We start from the raw sequence: 21,881 nt of genomic DNA on the forward strand, positions 1-21,881 counted from the left end.
CACTGTGGAATAACTCACGACCTGATAAGACCGATCAATTATCATACAGGGAGATTGCTGCTACAGATAGGGAGAGTGCGTGTGTGGACGAGGTGCTTGAGAATATACTATGGAGCACAAGGATACATCAATCCAAAATCTATGGTTACTGGAAGTGTAATAGTGCTAAAGTGTAATAGTACTAGTGTCCAAAAATATCTACTGGAAGCCTGTAGTGTCAGTATATAGTGTGTAGTGTCAGTGTACAGTGTATAGTGTCAGTATACAGGGTGTAGTGTCAGTGTACAGGGTGTAGTGTCAGTATATAGTGTGTAGTGTCAGTGTACAGTGTATAGTGTCAGTATATAGTGTCAGTATACAGGGTGTAGTGTCAGTGTACAGGGTGTAGTGTCAGTATACAGGGTGTAGTGTCAGTGTACAGGGTGTAGTGTCAGTATACAGGGTGTAGTGTCAGTGTACAGGGTGTAGTGTCAGTGTACAGTGTGTAGTGTCAGTATATAGTGTATAGTGTCAGTATACAGGGTGTAGTGTCAGTGTACAGGGTGTAGTGTCAGTGTACAGTGTGTAGTGTCAGTATACAGTGTATAGTGTCAGTATACAGGGTGTAGTGTCAGTATATAGTGTGTGGTGTCAGTATACAATGTGTAGTGCCAGTATATTTTGTGTAGTGTCAGTATATAGTGTGCAGTGTTAGTATATAGTGTGTAGGGTCAGTGTACAGTGTGTAGTGTCAGTATATAGTGTGCAATGTCAGTATACAGTGTGTAGTGTCAGTGTACAGGGTGTAGTGTCAGTATATAGTGTGCAATGTCAGTATACAGGGTGTAGTGTCAGTGTACAGTGTGTAGTGTCAGTGTACAGTGTATAGTGTCAGTATACAGCGTATAGTGTCAGTATACAGGGTGTAGTGTCAGTATATAGTGTGTGGTTTCAGTATACAATGTGTAGTGCCAGTATATTTTGTGTAGTGTCAGTAACTCAGTATATACAGTATAGTGTGTAGTGTCAGTATATAGTGTACAGTGTCAGTATATAGTGTGTAGTGTCTGTATACAGTGTGTAGTGTCAGTGTACAGTGTGTAGTGTCAGTATATAGTGTGTAGTGTCAGTGTACAGTTTGTAATGTCAGTATACAGGGTGTAGTGTCAGTATACAGGGTGTAGTGTCAGTATATAGTGTGTAGTGTCAGTGTACAGTTTGTAATGTCAGTATACAGGGTGTAGTGTCAGTGTACAGGGTGTAGTGTCTGTGTACAGGGTGTAGTGTCAGTGTACAGGGTGTAGTGTTAGTATACAGGGTGTAGTGTTAGTATATAGTGTGTAGTGTCAGTGTACAGTTTGTAATGTCAGTATACAGGGTGTAGTGTCTGTGTACAGGATGTAGTGTCAGTATACAGGGTGTAGTGTCAGTGTACAGAGTGTAGTGTCAGTGTACAGGGTGTAGTGTCAGTGTACAGGGTGTAGTGTCAGTATACAGGGTGTAGTGTCAGTATACAGGGTGTAGTGTCAGTGTACAGGGTGCAGTGTCAGTATACAGTGTGTAGTGTCAGTATACAGGGTGTAGTGTCAGTGTACAGGGTGTAGTGTCTGTGTACAGGGTGTAGTGTCTGTGTACAGGGTGTAGTGTCTGTGTACAGGGTGTAGTGTTAGTATACAGGGTGTAGTGTCAGTGTACAGGGTGTAGTGTCAGTGTACAGGGTGTAGTGTCAGTGTACAGGGTGTAGTGTCAGTGTACAGGGTGCAGTGTCAGTGTACAGGGTGCAGTGTCAGTGTACAGGGTGTAGTGTCAGTGTACAGGGTGTAGTGTCAGTGTACAGGGTGTAGTGTCAGTGTACAGGGTGCAGTGTCAGTGTACACCAGTAGATGTCAGTCTTGAGTTTCCTTCTTCTGAAGTTCTGAGGTGAAAGTGAAAGTACAGAGCGAGGCCGGAGCGGCGCCATTACAGATCAGGGTGGAGGCTCCTGGCCTCAGGGCTGAGGAGAACATGACGGAGCTCACAACCTTCCTCTCACTGCTGATGGCAGTGCTGACTGCAGGTAGGTCTCAGGGCCGGGGTGACCTTATCAGATGATGCCTGTTGGATAGAGCATGACCTAATGTGATTCCCTCAGTCCTAGCTGTATACAGGAAGTAAGTGACTCTCTCCACCTTCCATCTCCAGGAGCTTCTGTGACCTCCCACCCGTAGGCTTTAGGCTACTTTCACACCTGTGTCATTCTTTTCCGGTATTGAAATCCGGTAAAGGGTCTCAATACCGGAAAAAAACGCCTCTGTTTTGTCCCAATAGAATCTGAATGGAAAGCAATCCGTTCAGTATGCGTCAGGATGTCTTCCGTTGCGTCCCTTGTTCGGTATTTGTCCGTACAAAATACTGCAGCATGCAGTGGTTTTTTTCCAGCCAAAATCCCGGATCACTACCGCACTTGCCAGATCTAGCATTAATTTCCATAGAAATGTATTAATGAGGTACCAAGTGTTCCAGAAATTGCTGCATCGCCGCTGTGAAAAAAATTAAATACCGGATTCGTTATTCCGAATGATACCGGAAAGACGGTCAGGTTCCTATAGATGCCCCCACCATGTCTGTAATAGGATATAGAATTAAGTAATGTGGTTAGAATAGGCGTCTGGGTGGAAGAAGTCCCCCATGATGTGCCAGTATAAATGCCCCCAGATGTGCCAGTATAAACCCCCCATAGTCCCCCATGATGTGCCAGTAATGCCCCCAGTAGATGCCCACATAGTGTCCTGCATGATGTGCCAGTAATGCCCCCAGTAAATACCTCCATAGTGTCCCCCATCATTTGCCAGTAATGCCCCCATAGGGTCCCTCATTATTTGCCAGTGATGCCCCCATAGTGCCCCCCATCGTTTACCAGTGATCCCCCATAGTGTGCCCCATGATGTGCCAGTAATGCCCCCAGTTGATGCCCCCATAGTGTTCTCCAACTTTTCCAACCTGTGTCCTGCACAGTACAAAGCCCGGCTCAGGCGGAAGCGATGGTGTCATCGCGATGACTGCGCCGGCCTCTGAGCTGCAGATATCAGAGGAGCAGGATGCCTTTCCCTTGCCCTGCTGTAGCGTTTAGTTGTATCGCTGTCCTGAGGACTGTGATACAGATGAATGTAGGGATATGAGCGCCTCCACAATGAAAGTGACCCTCTCCCGCTGCCGACACAGCACTGGATCAAGATTCAACCGGTAACATGGTTCTCCGATACGGCTGTAATTTTAAACAAGCGGATATGGAGAATCGGAGGGAACTGGCTGAATCCCATGCTTGCACATTACTGCTATCTTTTTTATGTCCTGCCTGTGAATAAAGCATTGATATGCAAATGTAAAGATCTCAAGAGTGTGGTGAAGCTATAGTACATAGTGTATATGATATGTAGATGCTAGGACACAGCTCTGCCCTCAGCATGTTTTTCCTATACTTATAAGATAACACATATGACTGGTGTCTGTATAATCATATATTGTGTCTGTGAATAAAGCAGTGATATGTAGATGAGCTTTGTGAGCAGATCTCAGTGTGGTGAAGCTATAGTACATAGTGTATATGATATGTAGATGAGCTTTGTGAGCAGGTCTCAGTGTGGTGAAGCTATAGTACATAGTGTATATGATATGTAGATGAGCTTTGTGAGCAGATCTCAGTGTGGTGAAGCTATAGTACATAGTGTATATGATATGTAGATGAGCTTTGTGAGCAGATCTCAGTGTGGTGAAGCTATAGTACATAGTGTATATGATATGTAGATGAGCTTTCTGAGCTGATCTCAGTGTGGTGAAGCTATAGTGCATAGTGTATATGATATGTAGATGAGCTTTCTGAGCAGATCTCAGTGTGGTGAAGCTATAGTGCATAGTGTATATGATATGTAGATGCTAGGCCACAGCTCTGCCCTCAGCATGTTTTTCCTATACTTATAAGATAACACATATGACTGGTGTCTGTATAATCATATATTGTGTCTGTGAATAAAGCAGTGATATGTAGATGAGCTTTCTGAGCAGATCTCAGTGTGGTGAAGCTATAGTACATAGTGTATATGATATGTAGATGCTAGGACACAGCTCTGCCCTCAGCATGTTTTTCCTATACTTATAAGATAACACATATGACTGGTGTCTGTATAATCATATATTGTGTCTGTGAATAAAGCAGTGATATGTAGATTAGCTTTCTGAGCAGATCTCAGTGTGGTGAAGCTATAGTACATAGTGTATATGATATGTAGATGCTAGGACACAGCTCTGCCCTCAGCATGTTTTTCCTATACTTATAAGATAACACATATGACTGGTGTCTGTATAATCATATATTGTGTCTGTGAATAAAGCAGTGATATGTAGATGAGCTTTCTGAGCAGATCTCAGTGTGGTGAAGCTATAGTACATAGTGTATATGATATGTAGATGCTAGGACACAGCTCTGCCCTCAGCATGTTTTTCCTATACTTATAAGATAACACATATCACTGGTGTCTGTATAATCATATATTGTGTCTGTGAATAAAGCAGTGATATGTAGATGAGCTTTCTGAGCAGATCTCAGTGTGGTGAAACTATAGTACATAGAGTATATGATATGTAGATGCTAGGACGCACTCTGCCCTCAGTTTGCTGATGTTTAGGCCTGTCAGTTAAGGGGAGGGGGGGAGAACACAGCGGGTGTTACAAAGCAGTGCTCCAGGGATTTAGCCCCGCTCCTGGTGCTCCAACTTGCTCATTTGCATACGTTTTCTAAAGGTGAGTCTCTGTCCTCTTTAACTCATACGGCATTGGATATAGGTACTATATTGATACCTGGTTACTATTAGGGATTGCTGCACTAGCATGCAATCCCTTTCTTTCCAGCCGTACAGTTATTTTCGACTGTCGATTCACCCTATACCTACGACTTATTATTTTTTCATAATAGTTGGTCATTGTACTTCATACAATTAATACCATCCATTATTACGTTTTTTTTATATATTTGATACGTGTGCAGCCCCAGGATGGCGTTCTCTTTGCTGTTTCTCTTTTCTTTTTAACGGTACATTATTTATCCATTTTACATTTTAATCATGTTATAATAAAATCTTATTTTTACATACGGTACTATAAGCTCCTTTCTTAGTTTTTTCCCTGACTATAGTATCCCAGCTTCCCATGCTCCTCTTGACCCACGTCTCCATCCTCCATTTCTACTCCATAAACTACCCGCTCAGTCAGCTACAAGCTCCTCTCAAGTTAGTCACTCGCCCTCAGTGTAACACTGTGCGCCTCCAGATCTCTAGCTCTGTGAGCTTCTAGGAGGCAACATGTTGACATCACATGGGTCCTCACCTTGCTCCAGTCTTGCATACATACGGTGTGCGCTGCAGAAACCATAAATCTCAAATCCACTAACCCAGTTACAAAGAACAGCAAAGAATAAAAGCAGCATACTTACTGCGCCACCTTCTTAGACCAGCAAGTCTAGTCTGTGCTAAAAGCTAGTCAGCCATATTGGAAGTGAGCACTTCATAACTATAAGCTGCCGCTCTGAGGTGGCCATGTTCTGTCCTCTTCCAGTAGTCTCTAATTAAGATGCGGAGATGCAAGCCACAGCACCGAGCAAGCTATACCTTCATCATGCTGCCTGGTCTTCCGGGGGTACCAAACATACAGGAGAATGCAGCACTACATACCTCTTACATCCAGTGACATCTCCTCTGATGTTGTCTCTGCAGACTTTGCCTCACTCCCATCATCCGGCTCATCTTGTCAACACAAATTCCCCATCCTCCTTCCACCCCCATATTGTGCTCCCCAATGGCCCAAATACTATACTGACAAATAATTGTGGCCTGCAAATTGCCCCCATGAAAATACATGTACCATGCGAAAATAATTATGCCCGGGTGTGGCCTGACCGTTGTGGCATGAGGATGCTCGGTGCTTCAGCTCCTTCAAAATCCTGGCCATCTGGCAATTCTTACCTGCCAGTGACGTTGATCCTGACCCCAAGTCGCGGCAGCTCCTGCATAGACCCATCTGTGCTCTGTTCTCTCCCTCGTTCCGGTCCCTCTGGGCCGGTGTGGCTTCCTGCCTGAACTCTGCCCTGTGAGCACATGGCGCTCTGACTGTGGCCTGCCGCCTAACTCCGCTGTGTCCCGCTCTGCAGCAGTACGGAGGAGAGCTGTGAGGAGGTTCTCCAGTGCTTGTTGCCTCCCTTAGGCTACTTTCACACTTGCGGCAGGACGGATCCGACAGGCTGTTCACCCTGTCGGATCCGTCCTTCCACTATTTCGCCGGACCGCCGCTCCGTCCCTATTGACTATAATGGGGACGGGGGCGGAGCTCCGGCGCAGCACGGCAGTGCACGGTGAGAGCCGCTGAACTAAAAAGTCGGACATGCCGGACTTTTAGTCCGGCGGCCTTTTGCCGTGCACTGCCGTGCTGCGCTGGAGCTCCGCCCCTGTCCCCATTATAGTCAATTAGGACAGAGCGGCGGTCCGGCGGCACGACAAAATAGCGGAAGGACGAATCCGACAGGGTGAACAGCCTGTCGGATCCGTCCTGCCGCAAGTGTGAAAGTAGCCTTACTTGCAACATTTGGGGCTATGCTGGACACGCGGCCCCGCCATCTTGAGCCCCCTGCAGGAGGAGACATGAGAGGTGAAGGGACTTGCTGCTGCCTTACTGGGCCCTGTGGACACTTGGATCTCTTCTGGAGAAAGGATGTGAGAGCTATCCCTGGGGAACTCCTGCAAGAAAGTGTGAAGAAACCCGGGGGCGACCCCCTAATATTAACTATCCACGTCCTGATATACATGGGCTGCAATACTGGCACCTCCACTACTTCCCCTCCCCCTAAGACGCTGGTGGATGTCATGAGCTAAAAACGGAGGAGACTGCAGAAGCTAGTCCTCCTGACCAAATGGAGGTGGATCTGAGTAAAATAGTGACTGCTATTACAAACTGCCAGACCGCACTTATAGCTAAAATAGACCATCTTCAAACAGATCTAACCTGCCTCCGCCATGATATTGATAAGATACGAGTATGAACCGCAGAGGTGGAGAGGCGTTTGGGAGAGGTGTAAGATGTGGCGCACTTGGGAGAAAATCGTGTGCAAGCCCTCCAGCAGCAGGTGAAAATACTATAGGCAAAAGTGGAGGATGCAGAAAACCTCAATAGACGCAATGACATACGCATTAGGGGCCTCCCTGAGAGAGCCAGGGGCCTGCGTTCTCATGTCTTACTTGCAGATTTGTGAATAATCTTTTGAGATTTATATCTATAGTCCTAGCCAGCATAAAGCCTGATTGATCAGGGTCTACAACTGAAAGGATAACACCACGCTAAAACCTTCGCAAAATTTTTTGCGTCGATGTTCAGAAGGGAAATTTGGGTTATATGAACCGCACTGGTCCGGGGGCTTCCCCGGCTTGTGGATTACCACAATAGTAGCTTCCATGAAGGATGGGGGCAGCCTATTGTGCTCAAAGGCATATTCAAACAGTTTAAGGAGCCGGGCACTTTGCTCATCCACATCTAGCTTATACCACTCCAGGGAGAAGCTGTCCGGTCCAGGGGACTTCCCTTCTGCCATGCTCAAAATTGCCATCTTGATCTTCCCTACGGTAATTGGGGAGGCCAAATAACTCCCATCTGATGGGGATAATCGTGTGAGCAGAATGGCCCTCAGGAAATTCTGCAAGTCACTGTTCGCACAGGATGTCTTGGATTCATATAGATCAGAGTAGCAATGGGCAAACTGGTCACATATGTCCCTAGGTTCGAATTCCCTCAGCACTGGTGATACACAAGACCACCGTTTGCGGTGATTCCGTTTTTTAAGAGTAAGCTAGTGCCCTCCCATTCTTGTCTCCCTCTGAAAAAACACCTGCTTTTGAAATAGAAGTTTCTTCTGAGTATATTCCACCAAATGGAAGTTTAGGCGTTGTTGCGCCTCTAACCATCCACTGTGTGTATTGTCACCTGGGTCTTGTATGCATGCCTCTTCCTTAAGAGCTAGTTCTGCCTCTAGTCGAGCACGGGTAGCTCCAAGCCCTTTCCTATGTGACGTATAGCGTGTATAAACATGCCCCGCAGCACCACCTTAAATGCCTCCCACTCTACAACGGGGTCTGAAGACCCCTCGTTATAAGCCTAATAGTCAGTCACGCACTGCTGTGATGCCCTAACCACAGGCAAGACCTCCAACCACTTAGAGTTAAGGCGCCACTGTCTATCTGGGGGTGCAATCGGTTGGGCAAAAATCACAAGCAAAGGGGCATGGTCTGAAATGCCCCTCGGCAGGTACTCTGCCTTGGTTAACAGCGGCAGCAGGTCCCGATTAACAAACACAAGGTCTATATGAGATAGCGTTGCAGACGATGCCAAATAGCAGGGGTATTGGCGATTGACAGGATGTAGATGTCTTCATCCCTCCGCCAGGCTGTGGTCCTCTGTCCAGTTACTGAGCGATCTGCTATGAGTTGCCTGGGGTCGGAGTCTATCAGAAATCGGGTCTAGGACAGCGTTGTAGTCTCCCATGAGATCAGGGGAGCAATCGGTAGGGTCGCCACTTTACTCATTATTTCATCTATTATGCCTTGCTGAAATGGGGGAGGGACATAGAGTACAACGATTCCATAGTCCCCCCCCCCCCCACTGCAGCGGAGATAATAACATATCGGCCAGAGACATCTAGAGAGTAACTGAAAAGAGAGCACTTTAGCTATAAGCACCGAGACTCCTCTAGCATAGTTGCTATATACTGCGTGATAAACAGACCCCACCCATGGCCTCTTCAGAGCTAATACTTTCTGTTCCCTCAGGTGGGTCTCCTATATAATCACCACATCTGGGCTATGGCCCTTAAGGTAGTTAAAGACATGGGGGCATTTCACTTTGTCATTAAGCCCTCAGACGTTCCAGTAGACAAACCCACAGAAGAGAAACCAGTCACACACACATGCATACCATGAGACACAAAGGGAGACAAATAAAACAGACTACCCCATTCCTGTACTAGGACCCCCCCTCCCTGCCCAGACCCTCCCCAACTTATCAGAGCCTAGTGTCCCAAACCGTAGATACGCTAACCTTCCCTTAAAACACAGGGAGACACATAGAACACGGAAAGTCACCAAGTCCTCGGTATTGTCGTACGAATCCCAAGGATCACCGAAGTTGTCCAGTCCAGCAGAAGCTCCTCACAAATATCGCGGCCATCCGTAAGGAATGCATTTGTGCGGACACGTGGGGACCAGCAGCAGGTGATCAGCCTCTTCTATCCAGCCAGTCAGACGCCTCCTCAGGGGTAGAGAAGAATCTTGTAGAATCCCCATCTTGGACTATGAGGCGTGAAGGGTACAGCATGGCGTACTTAATGCCCTTTTCCCGCAGTCGTGTTCTCACCGATGTGAATTGTCACCTCTGTCTCTGGACCTCTGATGAGAAATCCTGGTAGAATGAAATTCTAGTGTTTTCAAACTTTATCTCTTTTAGCTGGTGGGCTGCAGCTAGTATAGTATCTCGGTCTCGATAATTCAGAACTTTCAGAATAAACTGGGATTGTCGGGGATATAAAGCAAATACTATATATATATATATATATATATATATATATATATAAAAACTAACGGATCAAAAGAACAATTATAAAATACAATAAAAATGAATCAATGTAAATTTCAATGATCTACAATGATATGCAGTACCCAGAATTCGCCACTTTATGGTGCCAACAAAACACTACTCAACCAACACAAGAATATTATGCAATACTGCTTTCAATTAGGAGAGATATATCAATCAATTGTTTATGCACAGAAATTCAATAAAGAAAATTACAGATACGAAACCTTGCCCTGCCAAATCTTATGACCAATCTCGGATAATGGTAGTATTGCAATAAAACGTATAAATTATCAGCTTGATATCGAATTATGGAATAAATATTCCCATGAGAGTTTCTCCAATATTATCTCCTTTATTCAGTTATATGCATCGTAACTGAAATCAGGGACAACATTGATATAGCAACTAACGTTACATGTCTGAAAATAAGCGGGTATCTGGCTAAGTATCAAGCCAATTAATTTATATCAATACTACATATAACAGTATATATTACCCAAGGATGTAGGTGATAGGCAGAGTCTAGGGGAAGTCAGCTCTCCAAAATGTCCTGATAATCAAGATCCTTCTCCCGGCTCTCTTTCTTAGTTTTTTTTTTCCTCCTCTTTCTTTTTTTTTCCCCCTCTCTTTGGTATGTGGTTTCTTAATCAAAAACTTATCAGATGAACACACCTTCCTAGTTTGGAACTTTCCAATCATTGTTGGATAGGCGTGTAGATTGATAAGGAATGTGACGTCATAACACTACACAGAATGCAATTTTGCTACTGGTATAGTATTACCTGCTAATACCTAGGTGGCACTGTTGCATCAGCTATAAGCATCATACCATTAAGGGTTAACTCATACATGCCTGACATCTTCAACACTACACATATCTGACATCTGGAGGCCTTGTCTCAGAGCTGAGGGACAAACTTTGATACATGAATATATACTTTGAGGAACATCTAGACAATTCTCACACTGTGGAATTCATGGTCAGATAAGAAATACAATGAAGCTTCTACTTCTGCAGGTGTTGTGCATCTTCTAACTCTTCAAATGTATAATTGATTGTTACAATAACACTAGTTCTTTTGAACGACGCAGTAATCGTCCCATGGACTTACTTCGGCCTACATTACAAATCCATACAAAATAGTGAATATAAACCAACATTGCTCTTAAAGGCAATAAATATCCATTATAACTAGAATAAGTAAATATAACTGTTTACACTTCTGAAAAGGCATAACAGGGTGCAGGAGCCCGAGGTGGCAAGGGCCTGGTGGGTATTCTGTGTGTTTGCTCCACAACAAAACTAGAGGACAGAGTGATAGGCGCCAGACATTGTTTGATAAGTGCTTGGATCCCGAGCGATCGCTTCTCTTGACAATGAAAAAGCCTTTGACTCTGAATCACTGTTCATGTGGGAGACGTTGACTTGCTTAAAGTTCCGGAAAAAAGATACAAAACATCCTGCATGATATGATAGTAAATATGCGGATGTGCATGGCTACATTTATAAAGTCACAGAAAATAATGCACTGTATCAATAGATGCAAACACAACATAAGGACTAAGCCCTCAGTCTCACGATAAAATATATTTTGATCAATGCACATCTGTGGAGAAGCTACCATTGTATGCAGATGATATGCTGGTGTATTTGGCAGATCCTAGACCCTCCCTGGAGGTGCTGCTAGCTATGGTGGACAGCTACGGCACTTACTCGGGGCTGTGAGTCAACTGGGTGAAATCTAGCCTGTGCCTCATTGACGAGGTGGATCGGGCAGAGGTGTCTCTACTCTCACAGAGGAGGTCGATTGTTTTTTTCTATTTGGGGATTCAGGTAAATAAAGACCCCAGACAGTTTTACCAATTGAATGTGGTGCCTACGATGGAATATATTATGTGCAAAATTGTGGCCTGGGAAAACCTGTCTCTATCACTGGTGGGCTGCATAAATATTGTTAAAATGGTGCTATTATCTAAATTGCTATACGTTTACAGAGTGACTCCAATGAAAATTCTCAAAACTCACTTTGACTCCTTAGATAGGGTGCTCAGTGCTGTCACCATTCTTTTGGAGGCACCTGGCCCCCAGGTTGGCAAGGAAATCCCTGAAAGCTTTATATTGGCAGTGGGGATTGGGATTGTCTGATATGTAAATTTGCTATATTGACTGACAGCGGGTTTATGCATCCTGGTGGATTTGGGCAGATGCGAATAATCCGGCGGTGGTTCTTGAGGCAGCGTTAGTGGGCTCATACGAGGCGCTGACAAACCTGGTATATTGGTGGGGGGCATATACGGTGAGGTACTACACTGAAGGTATGGCGGCTGTGGTGGCGGCGTGGACGACGTTTGTGGAGGTGCATGCAGAGGGTGTGGATGGCGAGATCTGGTCCCCCTATATCCCACTGTGGCAGAATAGGCAGCTTAAAGAACTCCTTCATTTGCCTGACTATGAGTTTTGGCCCCAGAAGCGGGTGAGATACCTTACCCAACTTTACCAAGATGGTTTCTTTTGTACTTTTGATAGTCTCCAACGAGATTACAACCTACCCCGCACAAGTTTCTATTTTTATAAATATGAGGCTGGGGCTCCCGGGGATCTGCTCTCCAATGGTATGTTTGCTTTGCCTCGTGATGGACCTGGTCCCCGCTAGACATGACAGACAACTGCTCCGCCTGCTAATGTTTTATGGGAGGAAGATTATTCTCCTTAAGGCCTCTTGCACACGAATGATTGCGCCCCATGGCCATGCTACAGCCCACAAATTGCGGGCCGAAATGCACGAACACCAACCATGGGGCAGCGGATCGCGGACCCATTCACTTTAACGGGTACGTTCTGTGTATTTCCGATCACCGCCGCCCGGCGGGCGGTGATCGGAACCCCTGTGCCTGCTCAAATCATTGAGCAGGCACCTTGGCTAAATGCGCGGGGGGTTTGCGGCTTTACCTGCGGTTTGCAGCTGCTGGCGGTGGTGCCATCGGGACCCCATGCGGCTGTAGGGGGGACCCGATGGCATGGAAGGCATCGCGCTGCCTTCCGGTGACGAGCCTGTGAGATCCAGCCCCCAGGGTATGTAAATAATAACTATTTTTGGAGTTATTACTATGTATTGTAGAAGTAGAGAAATTGAAAGTTAGAAATTTGCAAATTTTTCCAAAATTTTGGTAAATTTGGTATTTTTTTATAAAGAAAAATGATTTTTTTTTAGTCAATTTTACCAGTGTCATGAAGTACAATATGTGTTGAAAAAACTGTCTCAGAATGGCCTGGCTAAGTAAAAGCGTTTTAAAGTCATCACCACATAATGTGACACTGGTCAGATTAGCAAAAAATGTGTCCTGAAGGGGTTAATGGGTCCGCGATCCACCTGTTCATAAAAAAGATAGGCCATGTTCTATCTTTTTGCGGAACGGAAGTACGGGATGAAACCCCACGGAAGCTTCCGTAGGGTTCCTTTCAGCACCGTTCCGCATCTCCGGATTTGCGGACCCATTTGAGTGAATGGGTCCACTTCCATGATGCGGAATGCCCACAGAACGACGCCCGTGTATTGCGGATCCGCAAATGTGGTCCGCAATACGGCCACGGAGCGCACACGTTCGTGTCAAAGAGGCCTAACTGGAAGCCACCTAAGGTCCCTACTCTTGAACAGTGGGTACTCAGACCTACACATGTATAAGTTAACATATGCTGCTAGAGGAACTCCGGATCGTTTTGAGAAGTTTTGGGGTGTTTGGCTCCATGCGGTAAACACTGTTTAGGTATCAACTTGGGTATGGCTGGGGGTGCTCAGGCGTGTGAGTGTGAATGTAGTCTGGTGTATGCTCAGTACTACCTGTGAGGATGCTGCCGCAAATGGACTTACTCATGTGATCTTCTCGGGTTTATCCCGTGATCAACTGAGACCTTATGTCTTAAACTGATGTCTAATGTTTTTCTTTTTTCTTTTAGTATCCCCATTGGGATGCTATTGTATTGTATGCAATTAAAATGTGAAAAATAAATACTATTAAAAAAAGATATTCATAATTATGCCAAGCAGAGTGACCTAAACAGTTATAGTACGCCCTATAATGCCCCTGTAGTAATAATGCCTCCATATTTTGGCTCCAATGGTAATTAAGCCCCCTCCCAATAGTACCCCCAGAAGTAACGAAGCCCGATAGTGCCCCCAGTAGTAATAATGTCTCTTATTTTGCGCCCAGTAATAATAATGCCTTCTGTAATATTAAAGTGCCCCCAGCAGTAATAACATTTCACTGTTTAGTAACCCCAGTAATAATAATGCCCCAATGCTGCCCCAGTAATAGTAATGCACCCTGTAGTGCTACCAGTAAACATAAATCCCCCTACAGTAATAAGACCCCTATAGCACAGTATAATTAATGCTCCTCTATTTTGCCACAGTAATTAAAAATGCCCCCTATAGTAAACCAGTAGTAATAATGCCCCACTGCAGGACTCCAGTGTGTTGATGTCCTGAAGAGTGCGGCCACCAGCCAGGTGCAGAAGTATGTAATACTCCCTGTGTGAATTAATACTGAGAACATTAGGTCGTTATGTACCCCGCCGAAACCTCAAGGAGGGTGCACCAGCACAGGGGTCCCACTGGGCATTAGACCACTGGGAAGTTTCCCAAAATGGTCTATGGCAAGTCTGCTCCTCTGCACAGTGCACTTTATGGCAGCTGCAATGCAGACAGGCAATCCAGATGAAGCTCCACTCTTATTTACAGTCCAATATTACAGGCAGGGGCGTAGCTATAGGGGAAGCAGGGGAAGCGGCTGCTTTGGGGCCCTGACCCAGAAGGGGCCCATCCAGGAGAAGGAGGACTACAACATTTTGTCAGGGCCCCCTCAACAGTATTACACAATGAAATTATATACAGTGACAGTGTAGACGGTGTAAAAAACGGATGGAACAGCGGCCGGGCCTGGTCTGAGAGAGCAATCTTTACTAGCCACAGGAATGGGGGCGGCATGAAAGGAAGGGGTTGCGAAAAAATTACTGGGGGAGGAGGGCCCCATTGAAAAATTTGCTGTGGGGCCCAGTCATTTCTAGCTACGCCACTGATTACAGGGATATCACAAGATTTGGCCTCAGCACATCTCCCCGACCAGGTGATCGTCACACATGGTCCCAGGGAATGGCCTCAGCTCAGATCCTGACCCTCCCAGTACACACAGCAACTACCACACCCAACTTCTTCACTTTGTATTCTCATAATTTCCATGGGCAGGTAGAGGAATGAACAACTACCACCCTCCAACCACCCTACTTAAGTCCAGCATCTCCTGAAGCTGATGAAGTTTATGCCGTTCTTCCTCCTCTATAACATTTAGAAGGGATCTGTCTCCGGACAGTCTACAAAATGTTTATTCAGTGAAGCCCCCAATAACTCACCAAAGCCTCACATCCCCGATCCCCTGAAGGTCACAGCAATCCGGAGTCAAAATGAAGATTGGGGGGGGGGGGGGGGGGAGGCAGACACAATGAATAATCCGGAACACAGTCACCGATATGAGCCCTCCCCCCAATCACACACAGCCTTATTTATGTCTGCAAGGTTCCTCTCCAGCATCATATAGGCCATCAGCAGCACAATAACATTGTCAATAAATAATCACACCCTATAATGATAATGAGATGACTTCTGAACCCGGCCTCTAATGAGATGACTTTGCTGATTCCACTGTATAATGATATGACTCTGCTGATCCCGGCCTCTAATGAAATGATTTTGCTGATTCCACCCCATAATGATTACTCTGCTGACCCCAGCCTCTAATGAGATGACTGCAGATTTCACCCTATCATGGTAATGAGAGGACTCTGATGACCCTGGCCTCTAATGAGATGTCTCTGCCAATTCTACCCTATAAAGGTAATGAGATACTCCGCTGACCTCAGCCTTTGATGAGATGACTCTGCTGACCCCATCCTATAAGAAGAGATTAATGAGATGATTCTGTGACGACTACCGACTCGTGAATAATTCTGACCTCACCCTCTAATGTTATCTGATCCCATCCTCCAACAATAATTATATGTCTGTATTGACCCTACCCTTTAATAACAGTGAGATGACTCTGCCATTCTGTGATACTGAGATGACTTTGCTGACTCCGTCATTTAATAATGGGACGATTGCTTCCTCTATTATTTAATAATGAAATTACTCTGCTCACACAACCATTTAATGATAATGAGATGACTCTGCTGACAATGCCACCTAATAATGAGATGACTCTGCTGACAATGCCACCTAATAATGAGATGACTCTGCTGACAATGCCACCTAATAATAATGAGATGACTTTGCTGACATCTGCTCTCTAATGATAATGAAATAACTCTGCTGACTGAAATGACTCTTCTGATCCTGACCGCTAATGATAATGAGATGACTCTGCTGATAATATAATTCTATGATAATGCATGACTCTGTTGACCTTGCCTTTAATGATAATGAAATAACTCTGACACCACCATTTAATAATAATGAGATGACTCTGCTGACCGTAGCCCCTAATGATAATGAGATAATTCTGCTGATCCAAGCATATAATGAAGTGACTCTGCTGACACCACTCTCTAATGTTAATGAGATGACTCTGCTGATCCCACCTCTAATGATAATAAGTAATCTACACAACAAAGCTGGCAAGTGAGATACAGAAAAGAAGAGAGTAAATATATCAGGTAGAACACATCATCCTTCACCGACACTTTTGAGCATCTTATATTTTTCTTATTATTTTATCTTCAGATGGTCTGATCGTCACGATGAAGGCGCCACTTATCTCGGCCATGAGAGATGAGAATGTGACAATCCCCTGTGAGTTTTCAAACTTTATTCCTGGGAGTACTATAAATGTACAGTGGACCAAATCACAGAATGGAAATAGGACTGAAGTGTTCCGGTATATACCCGGACGACCGAAGGCCTTCAGAGCCGGATCTTATATGGAGAAGGAGAGCAAAATCCAGAGTGGAAATGCCGCACTTCACATCCCGCGGGTGCAGTACAGTGACGATGGAGAATACATCTGTGCTGTTACAGTGACCCCGGACTACAAGGAAGGGAAAAGCACTCTGCAGGTGTCAGGTGAGTCCCACAGGTGCCGGTGTCAGGTGAGTCGCACAGGTGCTGGTGTCGGGTTATATATGTACACAGTGACTGCACCAGCAGAATAGTGAGTGCAGCTCTGGAGTATAATACAGGATGTAACTCAGGATCAGTACAGGATAAGTAATGTATGTACACAGTGACTCCACCAGCAGAATAGTGAGTGCAGCTCTGGAGTATAATACAGGATGTAACTCAGGATCAGTACAGGATAAGTAATGTATGTACACAGTGACTGCACCAGCAGAATAGTGAGCGCAGCTCTGGAGTATAATACAGGATGTAACTCAGGATCAGTACAGGATAAGTAATGTATGTACACAGTGACTGCACCAGCAGAATAGTGAGTGCAGCTCTGGAGTATAATACAGGATGTAACTCAGGATCAGTACAGGATACGTAATGTATGTACACAGTGACTGCACCAGCAGAATAGTGAGTGCAGCTCTGGAGTATAATACAGGATGTAACTCAGGATCAGTACAGGATAAGTAATGTATGTACACAGTGACTGCACCAGCAGAATAGTGAGTGCAGCTCTGGAGTATAATACAGGATGTAACTCAGGATCAGTACAGGATAAGTAATGTATGTACACAGTGACTGCACCAGCAGAATAGTGAGTGCAGCTCTGGAGTATAATACAGGATGTAACTCAGGATCAGTACAGGATAAGTAATGTATGTACACAGTGACTCCACCAGCAGAATAGTGAGTGCAGCTCTGGAGTATAATACAGGATGTAACTCAGGATCAGTACAGGATAAGTAATGTATGTACACAGTGACTGCACCAGCAGAATAGTGAGTGCAGCTCTGGAGTATAATACAGGATGTAACTCAGGATCAGTACAGGATAAGTAATGTATGTACACAGTGACTGCACCAGCAGAATAGTGAGCGCAGCTCTGGAGTATAATACAGGATGTAACTCAGGATCAGTACAGGATAAGTAATGTATGTACACAGTGACTGCACCAGCAGAATAGTGAGTGCAGCTCTGGAGTATAATACAGGATGTAACTCAGGATCAGTACAGGATACGTAATGTATGTACACAGTGACTGCACCAGCAGAATAGTGAGTGCAGCTCTGGAGTATAATACAGGATGTAACTCAGGATCAGTACAGGATAAGTAATGTATGTACACAGTGACTGCACCAGCAGAATAGTGAGTGCAGCTCTGGAGTATAATACAGGATGTAACTCAGGATCAGTACAGGATAAGTAATGTATGTACACAGTGACTGCACCAGCAGAATAGTGAGTGCAGCTCTGGAGTATAATACAGGATGTAACTCAGGATCAGTACAGGATAAGTAATGTATGTACACAGTGACTCCACCAGCAGAATAGTGAGTGCAGCTCTGGAGTATAATACAGGATGTAACTCAGGATCAGTACAGGATAAGTAATGTATGTACACAGTGACTGCACCAGCAGAATAGTGAGTGCAGCTCTGGAGTATAATACAGGATGTAACTCAGGATCAGTACAGGATAAGTAATGTATGTACACAGTGACTGCACCAGCAGAATAGTGAGTGCAGCTCTGGAGTATAATACAGGATGTAACTCAGGATCAGTACAGGATAAGTGATGTAATGTACATAGTGACTGCACCAGCAGAATAGTGAGTGCAGCTCTGGAGTATAATACAGGATGTAACTCAGGATCAGTACAGGATAAGTAATGTATGTACACAGTGACTGCACCAGCAGAATAGTGAGTGCAGCTGTGGAGTATAAGATAACACGTATAGTATAACAAGTATAACATGTAATTCATGATCCGTAGAAGATGAGGCTACGTTCACAGCAGTGCAGATTCATGAGAGAAATAAAAGTGTCTCCAGTCTGCCTTACAGTCCACTTTTAATTGAAAGCAATTTAAAAACTTCCCCTACACGTAGGACCCAGGACCTAACCATTTCTACCAAAAGATGGTCTTAAGGTGGGTTTACACTGCACCATATAACAGCTGATTGTCAGGAAGGAAGCATTCCTTCCCGACAGTCGTCTGCTCGTTCAGTATGGTGGGGGTGGGGGGCACATTTATATGCAGAAATCTCCTCCACTGTATGAGGATGAAGGATGGCTATTGCGATCGCTCATCCCCATACAGAATCATTGGCTGTTTAGACTGCACGATCTGCTGCCCATAAACGATAATTTATGTGCCTGCATGAAAGGATCACCCAATGAATGAGCGTTTCGCTCGTTCATCAGGTGATCGGCGACATATTTAGATGGGCAGATTGTCAGAAACGAGCATTCGCAGGAGAGTTCATTCCCGATAATCTGTCCGACAATCGGGCCATATAAATCCACCTTAAATCATCACTTAAGACCATGTTCTGGTAGAAACGTGTAGGTCCAGGTTCCTACTTGCTCAAGAAGGATGTTCTTTTAATAGTTTTGAATCAATGTGGACTTTAACACACACTGGATACAGTCTTATTTCTCCCACAATTTTGTCTATGTTTAACAAATGAATATATATCATGCAGTACCAGGAGGATATCATGCCGGGTGAGCTGGCCCTTTCTCTGTTTGCAGTGCAGATTGACTCCATGTTCTGGGAAAGTCTTTAGTGTATGGGAAATGTCTCTATGGGCCATTATTAACCTAAAGAAGGCCAAACAAGTGTTCTCTCTTGTGTAGCTGAGCCCTCGGCTGCCCTGATACCCGGAGATGCCATCAGAGTGGAGCTGGGAAACGAGAAAGTGGTGTCCTGTGACATAAGCAACTTTTACCCTGAAGAGATCACCATTCGCTGGGTGCGACACCAGAAAGACTCTACAAAACGCGTTGTCCTGGAGCGAGAGAACTGCATCTGTGACATCACTACTAATACCGATGGGACGTTTAATACTAGCAGTCAGCTGACCTTATATCCTACAATGGGGGACAACGGCTACAAATATTCATGTGAGGTGAAGCATCGATCTCTGCAGCAGGACCTGGTGAAGAACTTCACCCTGACAGTAACAGGTGAGGCGGTTGTAGACAAAAAGAAAGAGAAGGCGCTCATAGGGTGAATATGTAAGGGATTATTTTCCTTTTTTCAGACGAGAGGTAATGTGCTCACCTGTTAAAGTTGCACCTATTGGATGCAACTACAATGAGAGCTGAGTAGATATTAGGGTTGGTTGGTGCCGCCGGCTCTGTCCTAAAAAACACCCTTTGGTCGGTGCCGAACCGCCAAAAGGGTGAGTGTGGGAACTGTAGGTTTGGTGGACCAAGAAGGTCCAAGAGAAAGCGGACAGAATAATGGGCGCAAATCCACAACCAGAGATCGAGAACAAATTGGTTTATTCAGGACAACGCGTTTCGGGGTGCATGACCCCTTTATCAAGTCTACAGAAAGAAATGTATTGATCACATACATGGAATTTTCTGAATAATAGATAAGTGTGAATGATAAAATATGCATACACATGTATAAAAATGTATAAAAGAGTAGATGCGTGGATCCATACTTAAAAAATGAATTCAATTAGATGGAGGGAATAATGATGTTAAAAAACATATTTCATTGAAGCACTTACTGATAAAAGAGGCATGGTAAAAAATATGATAATAAAAGTGCTGTGGTCACAAGAGGATTCGTTAGAGGTACCTTGGACGTTGGCATTGGAATGTGCGCCCATGGCTGGCTATCTAATAAAAACTTAATGTTTTGGTGTCACCGCCATGTTGCATAATTCTGGCCGTGTGTAAGGTGCATTTATGCCCTTGCGGAGGCGTGGGGGGTGTGTTTTTGTCCTTGGGGAGGCGTAGGTAAAGGGGGGGGGGGACACTTTATAAAAAGGGGGGGGGGGGGTAACAGTAACAGGTGAGGAGCCCCAACCCCCGAAATGTCAGAACATCATAGGCTGTGATATTCCATAGGGCAGATACGGAGCCGCCGCTCTATGGTCTTCCTGCTGTTCTTCTTCTATGTCTTATCCCACTGCAAAGTGACCTGAAATCCAGGAGACGGAAAACAGCAGAGAACATCATGGCCCGATGGAACCGGAATATTATACTAAATCCTCCTCACATTATGTACACTCTGCCTTAGGACAGAACCAAAAGGAGTCTCAAAGAAAAACGACTCCCAGAGGACATGTGGATACATCATCCGACAGGATTTTTGGATAAAAATGTCTCATATCCAAAGTTTCTCTGGCATCGTTTCCTTTTTCAAGTATTACGACATCTGAGCATGTATTATGGTTAGTTGGAAAAGGAGACCTGTGTTCCCTGAAACATGTTTGAGGCATTTTAGCCATAAAATCACGTTGGATATCTGGTCTTCTGGATGTCTGTGCCCGTGTGGATGTCATTGTGCGAAAATCGCAGCATGTTCTATATTCTGCGTTTCTCACGCAACGCAGGCCCCATAGAAGAGAATGGGGCTGCGTGAAAATCGCATTGCACCTGCAAGCAAGTGCAGATGCAATTCAATTTTTACGGATGGTTGCTAAGGAGATGATTTTTATAAATAGGGATGAGCCCCAGGACTCCATTAAAGTCCATTTACTTTATTATTTTCCATTATAACATGGTTATAATGGAAAATAATAGCATTCTTTAATACAGAATGCTAAGTAAAATGTCCATTGAGGGTTAAAAAATAAGAAGAATCTTCTTTCTTTTTCTTGCAGGACCTGCAAAAGGACCTGCGCTGACAATTTACTTAGCATTCTGTATTCAGAATGCTATTATTTTCCATTATAACCATGTTATAATGGAAAATAATAAAATCTAAAGAACACCGAACCCGAACTTCAGTGAAGAAGTCCGGGTTCGGGTCTGGGTACCAACATTCAGTTTCTTTTATGACGTGCGTGCAAAACGCATTAAAACGCTTTGCACTCGCGCGGAACAAAACAATTGCAGACAAATTGCGTGCGAACTCGCGCGGGTTTTCCTGAACCCGCCCGCAACGCATCCGGACTGAATCCGGCACGCTCATCTGCAAGGGGCCTTATAATTCAGGTTTTCTGCAGTGTGCCACAGTCCATAGACTTCAATGTGTTTCCCACATTACATCGTTAATATCTTAATATTCATTTCTAAGACCACATTAGAACGTCACCAAACACAAGGGAAGTCCCACCTCCTGTACACTTCTCAAT

At 44.8% G+C, this 21,881-nt stretch overlaps 1 protein-coding gene across 1 annotated transcript in view; it reads left to right on the forward strand.

Annotated features, from left to right (window-relative positions):
- Positions 1-21,881, forward strand: part of LOC122920709 — a 97,674-nt gene that overhangs the window by 1,222 nt on the left and 74,571 nt on the right. The window contains exons 2-4 of the mRNA XM_044270417.1: positions 1,893-2,035; positions 16,398-16,736; positions 19,420-19,749. Of these exons, the coding sequence (XP_044126352.1) occupies positions 1,893-2,035; positions 16,398-16,736; positions 19,420-19,749 (812 nt within the window). The remainder of the gene's footprint in view (positions 1-1,892; positions 2,036-16,397; positions 16,737-19,419; positions 19,750-21,881) is intronic.

Source organism: Bufo gargarizans, chromosome 10 (assembly GCF_014858855.1).
Source record: "Bufo gargarizans isolate SCDJY-AF-19 chromosome 10, ASM1485885v1, whole genome shotgun sequence".
In the NCBI taxonomy this organism is placed as follows: Eukaryota; Metazoa; Chordata; class Amphibia; order Anura; family Bufonidae; genus Bufo; species Bufo gargarizans.